The 13,803-nt window shown below is 35.8% G+C and overlaps 1 protein-coding gene across 1 annotated transcript in view; it reads left to right on the forward strand.

The window, feature by feature from the left end:
* LOC122811453 (major histocompatibility complex class I-related gene protein-like) overlaps window positions 1–13,803 on the forward strand; it is a 522,120-nt gene that overhangs the window by 99,507 nt on the left and 408,810 nt on the right. The window contains exon 2 of the mRNA XM_044083305.1: window positions 10,315–10,575. Within this exon, the coding sequence (XP_043939240.1) occupies window positions 10,315–10,575 (261 nt within the window). The remainder of the gene's footprint in view (window positions 1–10,314; window positions 10,576–13,803) is intronic.

Genomic DNA, 13,803 nt, shown 5'->3' on the forward strand with positions numbered 1-13,803 from the left:
ACTTTGTGGTAACCTTTGTGAATTCCTGTCAATATTTAAAGCTGCAAGAAAATCAGTAGGAAAACTAAAATTAGGAGGAAGAAGGTGTGAATTATGCCTGTGTTGTCTCTTCACTCAGAGCGGAATACACTTAGTGTAGGCTTTACTGAATCCAGGAGATAGTTATTGAAACAAATCTGTTTTCTTTTCCAAAGACAGCTGCTTAGTGGTTTGATAAAAATACACAATGATAGGTGCAAATTTCTTAAATTTGAAATAGACCTTAATGTAGAATGATACTAAATAATTTTGAAGTAATGTGTTCGGCTGTAGAATAATAAATATGTAAATCACAATCTAACAAACAAAAACATAAAATTCACTAGTAGTGCTTCTGTTTTAAAACTGAAACAATTTTTAAGCTATGAAAGTATTCAGAGTATGTTTTATTGTGCAATATACATAATCTATATGTTTATCAAATATAATGTTGTTAATAAACAAACCTAGATATTTAAAGCTTTACTTGATTAATAACATATTCATAATTACCTTCCAAAAATTTGGTTATTACTTCAAATGATATTAAAAGTGTTATAGAGTAATCTATAATATTAGAATTCACTAAAGGTGTTTAAAAGCTGTTTAAGAATAGTTAAGTGATATCTTTTTTGCTGCTGGTGTATCTTACCAAAGAAACAGTCTTAATATTGAGTCCTGTGGTACCCAACAGTTTCATGATATACTATTCAACTTAATACCATATACTAAAGTATAGCAAACCCTATTGGATAAATAACTTTGTACCTGCCTTGTCAAGGTGCCAAAGATGCAAAATCTGTACAAAGCTTTTTTAAGAGAATGTTTCATCCAGATTGTATATACTTGACGTGTAAATGAAATTAAGGCAGTGTGTTCTAAACTTTTTTGTGTGGCAAAGCAGTCTAGCTCTTTATCAAATTCAGACTTCAAAAATATAAGCCTGTAGTTTCTTTTTGTTCTCTGTTATGTTGTATATAATGCACCGCAGGACCTAGGCCAGGGTTTCTTTCACCTGTATCCTATTGGCTCATTCATTTTTCCAGTAGCAAGAGCCCTCTGGTCTATTCATTCCACTGAAGGCAAGAATCAGGAATTAGGGAGCAGTCAGTGTACCACCTCATGCTTTCTACCCTTCCTCATGGACATCCTGCTGACTCACAATGACTTCCTGAATAGGGAATGATGGGCATGCTGTGACCCATATCATCCCTAACTCAGTGGTACATGTGCTGCTTAACAGTGCTGGGCTCTCCCAGCATCTTCCATGGATGATCACCCTCCTTCTGGTATGTGCTACTGATGTTGCAGGCCAAGCCCCTCCCTCCCACCAGGAGGAGTGAGATGGCACTGGCCACTTCAGTGTATATTTTTCCACCTGTCCCCTTCAGCACCTGTGCTGCTAATGTAGCACATGTTGCCTGGTTCACACTCAAGGCTTCATCCCTCTATGCTACAGGGATGAACTATGTTTTCTGCTGTCTTTCTTATGAGCAGGTATTTTTTCCTTCCTGCAAGAAAGTAGAAACTCTCTTTCAGGTGTAGAGGAATTAGACATGCTTAAGAGAGAAGCTATCAAAGCAATTAAAGTACACTCAGTTACCCTGATTCACTTGGAATTAAACAGGGTCTAGAAAGCTTAGCATAAAAAGTATTATAAAAGTCATCTTTGCTAATAAGATCTAAAGCAAGCTGTGAAGACCTGAACAATCAGTATATATCATGGGAGAGATGAAATTCCCAAATCTGCAGAAGTAGCCATTTAGCATACAGGACATCCATGCAGGTTTGTTGACTGGTTCCTTATCTTGGAAATCAAATAACTTCGCAAGGACGGCAAGTTCAATGGCCAAAACAAAATAGCATAAATACAAAAAACGGCCAGCATCACACAGAGAATCAAAAGACTTTATTAAGTCTTAACCATAGTCCCTTTAGTACATAATAGTACAAAAGTCTTCACAGAATCTTCACGCACAGACCGGTTTCAGCCCAAAAGCCTTTATCAATGTGATTCAACATGCAATGGTGTTCTCTTTTATACAGAAACAGTCACCCTTACAACCAATACAAAATTCCTGATAGTTAACTAACCTAACTATTACCATACCTTTAATTTAAAGAATGAACATACCTATTAACAAAAAAATATATAACAACACATATAATATATGTTGTACACACCATACTAAAGAATAATAATAAATCTTTACAAATGTTCATTCAGACATGGGGGAAATAACCCACTCAGTCTAATGATCCATGCTTTTTCCTTTTTATTTAGAAATTCATGCCAGTTGGTTTTATTCAATTTTTGACTATCCACCTTATCAATAATAGTAAAATGAAAATTGGCCGTGTTGTGAACAAGAGTGTGTTGTACAGTGCATTAGTAATAACTTTGTTCTTTGTATTACTTAGATGTTCCAAGATACGCAGTTTTAGAGATCTAGATGTTTGGCCAATATAAAATGCGGAGCAGTGACAAACAGCCAAATACACTACCCAATTACTACTACAATTGGCAAATGTCTGAATCTCAAAAATACGTTTAGTATTCCTAGTTGTGAACTCCTTTGTTTTAAGAACATATCTACAAAAGCTACAGTGTTCACAAGGGAAACAGCCAAATACTCTAGTGCCATCCAATGTACGTTGGATTTTCACATTGGAAAATGCGTGTTTTTTATAAAAACCGAGGTGTCTACCTAAAGTGACACCCTTACGAAAGGAGCAGGCACACCTGTTATCCAATATTTCACCCAAGTTCTCATATGATAACAAAATATCCCAATATTGTTAGATAAGATTGGTCAACTGTTTAGTATTTCCTAATCACACAAACAATAAAATAATGTAAACAAAAATAATAACCAGTTAGTTCAAAAGTATGTGGATAATGCACTTTTAGGGCCTAATAGGGGTCTAAAAAAATTCTTTTATCTAAGACCCATCTGACTATACCGTTATGAACTGTCACAAAATGTGCAATACATTAACCTAATGAAGGAAATGAAGCCACAAGTCCCATAAAATACAGACAAGAGACAAAATAGTACCAATGAGTATAATATTGGCTGTTTCCCTTGTGAACACTGTAGCTTTTGTAGATATGTTCTTAAAACAAAGGAGTTCACAACTAGGAATACTAAACGTATTTTTGAGATTCAGACATTTGCCAATTGTAGTAGTAATTGGGTAGTGTATTTGGCTGTTTGTCACTGATCCGCATTTTATATTGGTCGAACATCTAGATCTCTAAAACTGCGTATCTCAGAACATCTACGTAATACAAGGAACAAAGTTATTACTAATGCACTGTACAAACACACTCTTGTTCACAACAGGGCCAATTTTCATTTTACTATTATTGAAAAGGTGGGTAGTCAAAAATTTAATAAAACCAACTGGCATTAATTTCTAAATAAAAAGGAAAAGGCATGAATCATTAGACTGGGTGGGTTATTTCCCCCATGTCTGAATGAACATTTGTAAAGATTTATTATTATTCTTTAGTATGGTGTGTACAACATATATTATATGTGTTGTTATATATTTTTTGTTAATAGGTATGTTCATTCTTTAAATTAAAGGTATGGTAATAGGTTAGCTAACTATCAGGGATTTTGTATTGGCTGTTAGGGTGACTGTTTTTGTATAAAAGAGAACACCATTGGGTATTGAATCACATTGATAAAGGCTTTTGGGCCAAAACCAGTCTGTGCATGAAGATTCTGTGAAGACTTTTGTACTATTATGTAGTAAAGGGACTATGGTTAAGACTTAATAAAGTCTTTTGATTCTCTGTGTGGTGCTGGCCATTTTTTTGTATTTACGGTTCCTTATCTTCTCTTAACTTAATACCATCCCTGTCAGGGATCTTTCCTGTTAAATTATCTTCCTCCATAATATGTTGGCATTGAACTAATACTTGTGGATTTTTTATTATACCAATAATTCTGTTTTTATAAATTTCTTTCTTAAAAACTTGTGTACTTGAAGGTATTTCACATGATCATGGGTAGTCCTGATATGCAGTTATCTTAGCCAGCATTTTCTTTCTTCAGTTTATTATATTACATAACCTGTTTGGTATTCCAGGACTTCCTTTTTTGCTTAACTTTAACTATTCCTGCTGGTGGCAAGTTGTTAGTTGGGCTATTTATATTGTTAAAAAATGACCTTGTAAATAACCGATTTCAGATTCTCTGTACTGTAGCAGTTACGATGATAATTTCTGTTAACCAGATTTGAAGTAATAGTAAGCAAGGTAGCCCAGTAGATCTCTGTGTCAAGGTACAAGAGTCCAGGGTTCAACCCTGTCCTCTGGCCACTAGCTGCATTAAGACTGCATGTTTTCTTACGCCTATGTGGATTTTCTCCAGGTGCTCCTCCCATCTCTCAAATACTGCTGGCTGATAGACTGCATTAAATTGCTTGTATTCATTATATTTACACTCACTGCTGTGGCCCAGGTAATAGCCAAAAATGATATGAGAGGGACTAGTTCACTTATCCATTATACAAATAAAATGTGTTCAGTATTTCTATATGTAAATAAGATATCCAAATCACATCCAGTATGAGTTCTCAAACAGTATTCCTTCTGCCCCTAGACAGCAAACTGAACAAGTTAGACCCTTTGAAACACACACTCATTAAAAGTGCAGGAACCACATCTATTAAAACATCTTTTGCAGGGAGGCGATCCTCCTTGCAACTCTAGTCAGTCAGCAGAAGATATGATTAAATGTGAACTCTGGTGAATTGACACAGAGATATACCACCATGTTTTACCTCTTATACCTTATCACATCTATATATCATAACCATTGGGAAAAGAGACATTACTGGATTCCTGGTTAAGGTGAAAAATATCTCATACAGCTGTGACGTCGCAGTAATGATGATACATGCAAGATCTTTCAGTGACATACATGTAAAACCTTTCTGGGAGCTATGATTTTGGGGAGAGGTGATCAGAGGAGCAGGGTTACAGTCATTCTCATTCACTAAATAGTAGATTTTCTATGCTAAGCTGCCAAATGTATGTGTCCTTAAAAAAACGACTGTGTAGAGATCACCAAGGTCTTCTTGAATTACCTGTGTGTTTGACGCTAAGTTTGGATCATTAAATAAAGCATAACTTAGTTGTTTCTGTTTCTTACTTCCTGTGACATTCCTGTTCTGTTTAGCTTCCTCAGTATACAGCATGCTGTGTTTGGTTGAAATTTAACAACCCTTGTTCTAGGAGTTTGTCTGACTGGCTCTTAAAGTCTTACAGTACATTCTGTTTGAAGTTATATTTTTTGACCAAAGAAATCCCTACATAGCAAGATGTTTACAGTCCTTCCTTCATTTTACTACACAGGGCCATAAACCTACACAGTATTTTGAGATTCAGTTTCTTTAACTGTGTGGTGATTGAGCACCTAGTGCTGGATTTCCAAGTATTAGAAGAACTAATAATGATAGAAAGGAGTCAGATATCATTGCAACTTGAGGACAATTAGTTTAAAAAATCCACCATCAAGTACTGTTATCCTTATCACAATGTTTTATTCCTGTAACATCACCAAAAAGTATTCCAATTTTCATGTTTCCTTGCCACAGATCATGAAGGTCCCACCATGTTTTTCTTTCTTTCAAATATCTACGTTGTTTAAGAAAAGAATCTCTCAGGTCACTTGTGCTATGATAAGCAACAGAGATTTTATAGTTTTTAATGTTGGTCACTGCCCACAATTTTATATCCTGATATTGTCTTGCTGAGGTCAGTAAAATACTATAAACAGCTAAATTGAAACTATTTTCTAAAGAGTTCATTGTTGCAGAAATCTTTATATGAAGAACATGGATGAATTTTACCGCAAAACTACATAAACAAATTGTTACATTGTTTATCTATTTAAATTCACAAATAACTTTGGCATTGAACAACTGCTATTTGCCTTACTAGAATCTGAAGTGAAAAGTTTCTCTCACTCATGACTGAGCAAAGCCCACAATTTTAACATGTTGAAATATTGGGGAGGGCAGATTTGTAATTTTTTAAGGACTGCATCACTGGATACTTAATAAACCCCTGCTCTTTTTCACTTCTTTTCCACTGAAAAGATATAACTGGATAAAAACAAATTAGCAAGCTTAAAGTAAGTATATGTCTAAGTAATTCAGTTAACTAGAGCAGTGAATTTGCTTTTGCAAGCCATTTAAAAAGTCAGTGACTCACATAACTGTCATTGTAACTAAATGAAAGAAAAAAATTATAATGGCTAGGTTGCAGCATGCCATAAGGATATTAATATTGTATGCAACGGGGAGGGGGCTTGCTGTTCTTCAGGATAACGGTTGTTTCCCATGGTCATTCCCTACGTTAGGTTTAAAAATGTTTTTGGGGGATGAGCTGTTTCACTCATCGTGAAGTTGTGCAAGATACACTGTGGGAGTGTTATTGTCTGAATTTGGAAAAGACAGATGCTGCTGCTTAAGATGACTAATATTAAAGGACAGATCATGAATTATTTCAGATAACCAATGAAGTTTACAGATGATTATTATTCTACCGTTACTGCTGAGTTGTATCTAGGTGTTTGGGCTACTGTATGTTTTATACAGTATAAATCTTGAGCTACAGATCATTGCTCTAAAGAAGATTGAAGGAGAGATGGATAGATATAAGCATGTTTTGAGAGTTAGTGTTAATATTAACAAAGATGTTCTTCTGAGCTATGCTGGAATTATAATTGCAGGACACTGGATGTATGATAGTAGAAATTCCTAAATGTACACATTTTAGAGATAAAATGTCTCCTTCTGAGATTTCTGACTTAACTATATGAAATCTACAATCACACAACCACATAGTAAATAAAATAATGAAAAAAAATAGTTAATGCTGGCTGTATGAAACCAGCAAACTTTACCCAAATAGTAGTATATAACATCAACAATGCCAAAATCAGAAATATTCAAAGGCCATGTGTTTGGCTGTTGAGATCTGGATTACACTGTACATATCTGTGAGAGCACTCAGTATGACCAGCCCGTTAGTTATTTATAGCATGTTACATGCTTTATAATATGATCATCAGGAAGCAGGAAGCCCAGCCAGCATCACTGAGACCCTCCACATCTGTAGCAGCAAGAGCCATCTCAAACAACAGCACACCATCCTCCAGTGGAGACAGTGATGGTGTAAGATAACAACCCTTGGCCATACCACAGCTGCCCCCCCCTCCCAGACATCACTGAGCACAGTATATGGCAGTCAAAGCAGCAATGTTTGGTCCACCTCTATGTTCCCTGTAGTATATGCAGTACAGTGCAGTTTCACAGTGAATAATATAATGCATGCAGTATTCTGTACAGGCTATGCTTGGTAGTGCAGAGTCAGGTCACACTGTGCATCAGACATTTCCACATTCAGCACACAGGAGGAAGGGCGGTGAGGGTCTCAGGTCACAGTTGCTATCATTTGCACAGGTGTCAAAGGGCACTACTACAAATGCAAATGACTGCAATTCAAATGACAAAAATAAATAGGTGATATAAGCTGTATCATAAAGGCCAGGAGCACATTTTTGACAAAGGAGTACCTTAATAGTAACAGACTATTAACACCCATACATGGATACATGGGTGTCTACACAACCAAGATGTGGGAACTACCTGTCATTGGAGGTGGAGACATGGGTCACAGTTAAGTGGTCATCAGAGTCACAGATAATTTTGCAGTTGACCATGAGAGGGAGACACTTTGGGCTTCTCCAAGACAAAATGATAAAAGACTTAAGGAGAGAATAAATGCTTTGAGGTTGAAGGAATATTGTAATACTGGAGAATTTGAATCTACCTGGTGCAGACTGTAAGATTCTGAAAGAGTTAACTGAGGCTTTGGACAATGTTCATTGCAGTCATCTTGTGCAGGACTGTACAGAAAGGATAGAATTCTGGAGTGGCCTAACCAGTACAGAGAGTACAGAGGAAGTCATAGACATCCAGGCTAAAGCTAAGACTAACTGTGTGACTCTGAGCAAGTCACTTATCCAGGCACCACTCCTGGGCTGAGTGTGAAAAGGTCCATGGAGATCAATGCTCTACCTGGAGAACAAATACAAATAAATAAATAAATAAGATACTGTTAGCTAGCCATGGTCATGTCACTGTGTGGTTTAGTGTAGATGATAAGGATATGGAATTTTTGAAGAGTGTGTTATGGTGGGTAGGGGTTGTCAATGATGAATTAAGGGACTGCAAGCAAATTTAGGGACTAAACAAGCTCCAGGAATAATTTAAGGATGGAGTACTCAGGGATATGGACAAGGGTATGAAGAAGAGACAAATGTGAGAAGAAGGCCAATGTATCTACATAAGAATCTGAGGCTAGCACTTATAGAAAAAGACAGGACACAAGAGTTGAACAGGAGGGGATAGGGAGATGGAAGAGAAACTACAAGGAGGCTGTAAAAAGGCAACAAAGATAGCAAGAGCAGCAAAGGGTAAAGGTGAATGGAACTTAGCATAAGAGAAAGGAAGAAAAGATTTTTTGTAGTTAGATTGCAGAAAATGGAAGGCAAGAACAGAAATGGACAGACTGCAAATATGAGATGGAGATTACAGAAGACTGGGGAAAAGCAGAGGTACTGAATGAGTACATTGATTTATTATTCAAATTCAGATTCAAGTTTATTAGGGTGCTTTTAACCAAAGCATTATACAAGAACAAGAATTAGAACAATGAATAACAGCAATTGTAATCAAAATAACTATACAAATAAATTAGCAAAATCTGAAGTTAAAAAAGAGCAGAGTGGCAATATGAAGCTGTTCAGTTAACAGCTTGTGTGTAACAACGCTTACCTTTTATACTACTACAAGTGCAAATTACTTAAATTTACCACAACCCAAATGTTAAAAACAAACAGGCAACATAAGCTCTATCATAAAGGCCATGAACAAATTTTAGACAAGAGCAGTACCCTGATAGTAACAGGCTATTAACGACAATTTGTGGACAATATACATGAGCCATTCTAAGCAAGACTGTCCCAGAATCTATGATTTATGAAATGGGAAATGATTTCCCTTGTCCTAAAGTGACCTAAATCATGGCAATATGTTGCGCAAAGTTTGCACAGTATTTATAATGCAATAATCAAGTTCAGTCACCTGATAGAATGTCCAAAGAAGTAAGACCACCACTACCATTGTCTCAGCAACATGAACCAATAATCAAAAAGGCCCCTGAGAATGAAGATTCAAAAAAGATTCTTCACATACACAGATCTTCATTATGGACATCAAACCCCAAAATGCCAACATTATCTTCATTCCTTGTCAAGTACTTCCTGACTTCCATGGAGAACCACTTCACATAGGGAGACATATGGGGCATATCTTTTAACAAACATATCTCCCCTCTGTCATCACATCTCCTTTCATGATGTTAAGTGTGTTTGCTCCAGTAATGCTATTCTGGACTTAAAGTTTGCTTTATAACAGGTTTCCTGGAATGTATACATCTCATACATCCTGGCATCTAGTCACCCAGTATCTTATAGGCTAATTTATGGATCTCTGCATCATCCAAGCAGAGATTCTAAACCTTTAGGAACTCATGATAAGGCAGAGACTCAGTCAGATGTGACAGATGAACACTGTCTCCCATGAACAAGCATGGGTAGTATTTAGTTTGTATATATTGTAAACCTGATGCCATTGTTGTGTGTGTACAATAGCATGTTTAAATATTTAATATGTTTTTTATTCCTAAAATAGCAGAAGGAAATGCCAACACTCTTCTGATTCAGTCTATGAAAGAAATTATGAAATTCAACACAAATACAGTCACAGATAAGAACCGGGTCATGTATATGCCTGTAATATATTTCAACATGCTATTGAAAATAACTGTGCGCATATAAACATGCCTCATTAATCAAATTCCTGAACAAAGTTAGCATAATGTAGAGCAAATTTGTCCCCCATAGCAAGTAGAAGAAGTATAAAAAATAAATACTTCCTTGTAGTATCCACACATAGTTTATAGATTTTGGATGGTGCCATCAAATTTTGTGGGAGAAAGCAAGAATCACATCAGCATCAAATTTTGTGGGAGAAAGCAAGAATCACATCAGCTTTTTACTGTCATTGTGTTGTAAATAGAAGTGTGTTGCTGATTTTTTTATGCTTATTTTTGTAGAATACTGTAAGTTGGGATTGGTATTGGTCTAGCCTATTAACAGTATTATCGCTATATCTCCCTGTATTGACATGTGTTTCCTCTCTCTACAGGTGGGAGCCACTCATATCACTTTTCCTATACAGCTGTGTATGGTACCTCAGTGTCTCCAGAGTTTGTGGCACTGGGTTATGTGGATCATCAACTAATTACAAAATACGAAAGCACAAATCAAAGGTTTGAGCCCAGTGCCAAGTGGGTAAAAGATGTTGTGGACAAGGATTTCTGGGACAGAAACACAGAGAACTTGAAGGGTACACAACAGATATTCAAATCAAATTTGAAGCACTTGATGAACCGAATCAACCGAACTGGTGAGTGATCACAGACAAATTCACACATGCATACCGTCAAGAGGACCCACTGGTGGGTTGTGTCTTCCTCCTACCCTTTAAAATAGGCTGTTACTAAAGCAGAGGAGGAGCTCTTACTGACAAATTATGACTGCAGACAATATGCACATTTTAAACTTGGAAGGCATCAGCCATTATATGTGAAAATGAATGCAACCCAGTTTCTGTTCTGGGCAACTTTATACTGATGATGGTGAATTGTATCAGGTTGTCATATCTATGGAATCCAGACAATGTGTTGTTATGTTACTTTCTGCTAAAACTTTAAAAGGGAGATGGCTAGCACACTCCCTTAATTCCTCAAACTAGCTTTTCATTGTAGTGGTAGGTAGAAGCGGAAGGAATTGGGTACACTAGCTTCCTTTCTTCCATTACAGATAGTATAAGGATTAAATTATAATGTAGTATTATGGTATGCTCATGTAGTAAGGGATTGGGTGCACTAGCTTCCTTCCTTATTTTATAGGTAGTATAATGGGTATATGATAATATAGTATTATGGTATGCTTATGTAGTAATGGATTGGGTACACTAGCCTCCTTCCTTCCATTACAGATAGTATAATGATTAAATGATAATGTAATATTATGGTATGCCCATGTAGTAAGGGATTGGGTGCACTAGCTTCCTTCCTTCCTTTTCAGGTAGTATAATGAGTAAATGATAATATAGTATTATGGTATGCTTATATAGTAATGGATTGGGTGCACTAGCCTCCTTCCTTCCTTTTCAGGTAGTATAATGAGTAAATGATAATGTAGTATTATGGTATGCCCATGTAGTAAGGGATTGGGTGCACTAGCTTCCTTCCTTCCTTTTCAGGTAGTATAATGAGTAAATGATAATATAGTATTATGGTATGCTTATATAGTAATGGATTGGGTGCACTAGCCTCCTTCCTTCCTTTTCAGGTAGTATAATGAGTAAATGATAATGTAGTATTATGGTATGCCCATGTAGTAAGGGATTGGGTGCACTAGCTTCCTTCCTTCCTTTTCAGGTAGTATAATGATTAAATGATAATGTAGTATTATGGTATGCCCATGTAGTAAGGGATTGGGTGCACTAGCTTCCTTCCTTCCTTTTCAGGTAATATAATTAGTAAATGATAATAGAGTATTATGGTATGCTTATCTAGTGTCCCTGAAAGGCTGTTATGCAAGTTTGTTGTACATGCCCATTACAGTTATTAGTGCTACTTTTTGTATATTGGAGAATCTGTACTTATACACATATAACCACCCTGGAAGCATTATTTTGCTTTGAAAATTGCCTCATTGTAGTCATTAATTGAGCGTGTGTGTGTGTGTGTGTGTGTGTGTGTGTGTGTGTGTGTGTGTGTGTGTGTGTGTGTGTGTGTGTGTTGTTTCTAGAAGTTCTTTATATATGTGCATGTGTTTTTGAAGAAAAGTTCTCCCTTAAAATAAAAAAATCCATAAAAAATAATACGCTAACAACTGATATTTCTAACTTCACATGAAAACTTGTTTACTTATTTATTTATTTATTTTATATTGATTTTACATTTATTTTGCATTTGTTAACCGGGCTAGTCTAGCTGGATATATGTCCATTTACAGTAAAGGCCCGGGGAGAAAAGCTCCACTAGAAACACTAAAAATTAGAAAGCAATTCTAAATCTAAACAAGATAATAAAGATTATAAACAAAACTAAATGTAGTAGTAACATAGAAAAATGAAAACAAAATATTACAAGAAACGGCATACAGGGTAAAACAACTGTTTTAACAGTATAACACAAGAAATAATTTGCAGTAGATAATACTTAATGTTCATAGGTAGTTCCTATAGGTTTATATGATTATGATTTCTACAGTCAGAGGTAGTGAGAAGAGATAAGTTAATTAAACAAAGTAGGATCTTGAAAAATATTAGTGGAGAGGGCACAGAATTAGTCAGGGTTACTGCAGGGGCATAGCCAATGAGATTTGAGGTGTCTTTTGAGATTTTGTTTAAAGAGGTTTTGCCATTCTATCTAATCCAAATGAAATTATAATAGTATGATGTTTTAACTGATGTATATAGAAAGCACTCAATTCATTTTGCAATGTATATCACTCAAAGGCAGTTCTATATGTAGCTTCCATGAAATTTGATGTTTGGCTAATTTAACATGACCAACAGGAACAGATAAATTAATAAACTAGGTAAACACTATTGCAAGTGATCAGAGCTCTGATTTTGTGAATGTGAGAGGTGTTAACCTAGTAAAAGCATTTGCACTTGCAAATAGATTCACAGCTGCCACCAGGCATGCATATTTTTGAGAGATTAGATGTTAGTGTTCCTTGTGTGGGCAATTGCTTAACACCTTTTTTTATACCAAAAACTGTTTAGCCACACTTCGTTCACAACTAAAGGAGAACTTGACCTAGCTGATCAACATTTGAAGCAAACATTTATTTTTGGATAAAACAGACCAATGTGTTTGCAAAATGTTCCTGATCATGAAGCTATTGTTACAATAAATACTGACAAGTAAGTTAATTAGCTTTATACTTATACTGAAGGGTTTGTGAGAGAGACTAGCGTTTGTTCTGACAGTTACTTTATTATTTTTTTTACAATATCCCTGGTTTAGAAAAGCTGTCTTTATATAAGTAACGTCCTTATTAAACTCTTCATTAGGGGAATGTGTGCCTTAGTTGTAAAAAACTGCGAACTTTCAATATTCAGCTTCAGCTTAGCTTGTGAGGCTGTTAACTAGATGCATTAATAACAGAACAACAAAATCCACATAAACTAGAACTGCAGCAAATGCCTACGGATTCACCAATAAGTGCCACAACACCAACATTTATTTATTTATTTATTTAAATTTGTTGACAGGGAGTGTCCGACTGGACGTAGGTCCATTTTCAGCGGAGGCCCGGGGAGAAAAGCTCCACAGTAAAATAAACAGACAGTAGTTACTTTGGATTACATAGCGATTAACAATTTAACATAGCAATTACTTACAACATATTTACAGATGAAGAACATAGTACATCAGTAGGCAACTAGAATCTTTATCTGTGAAGTATATAACAGACATTAACAAATATTACAATGAGAAGTTCCTGCTGTATAATAAGTACTAGGCTTATGAACATCTGAGCTTGCTATAATCAAGGTAGTTAGTGGAGTGGAAAGAAAGGTAGTGGTTGGATGGGGTGGATGATATTAGAG

The sequence above is a fragment of the Protopterus annectens genome, chromosome 9.part0 (assembly GCF_019279795.1).
Source record: "Protopterus annectens isolate FY-2018-M chromosome 9.part0, PAN1.0, whole genome shotgun sequence".
NCBI classification, from domain to species: domain Eukaryota; kingdom Metazoa; phylum Chordata; order Ceratodontiformes; family Protopteridae; genus Protopterus; species Protopterus annectens.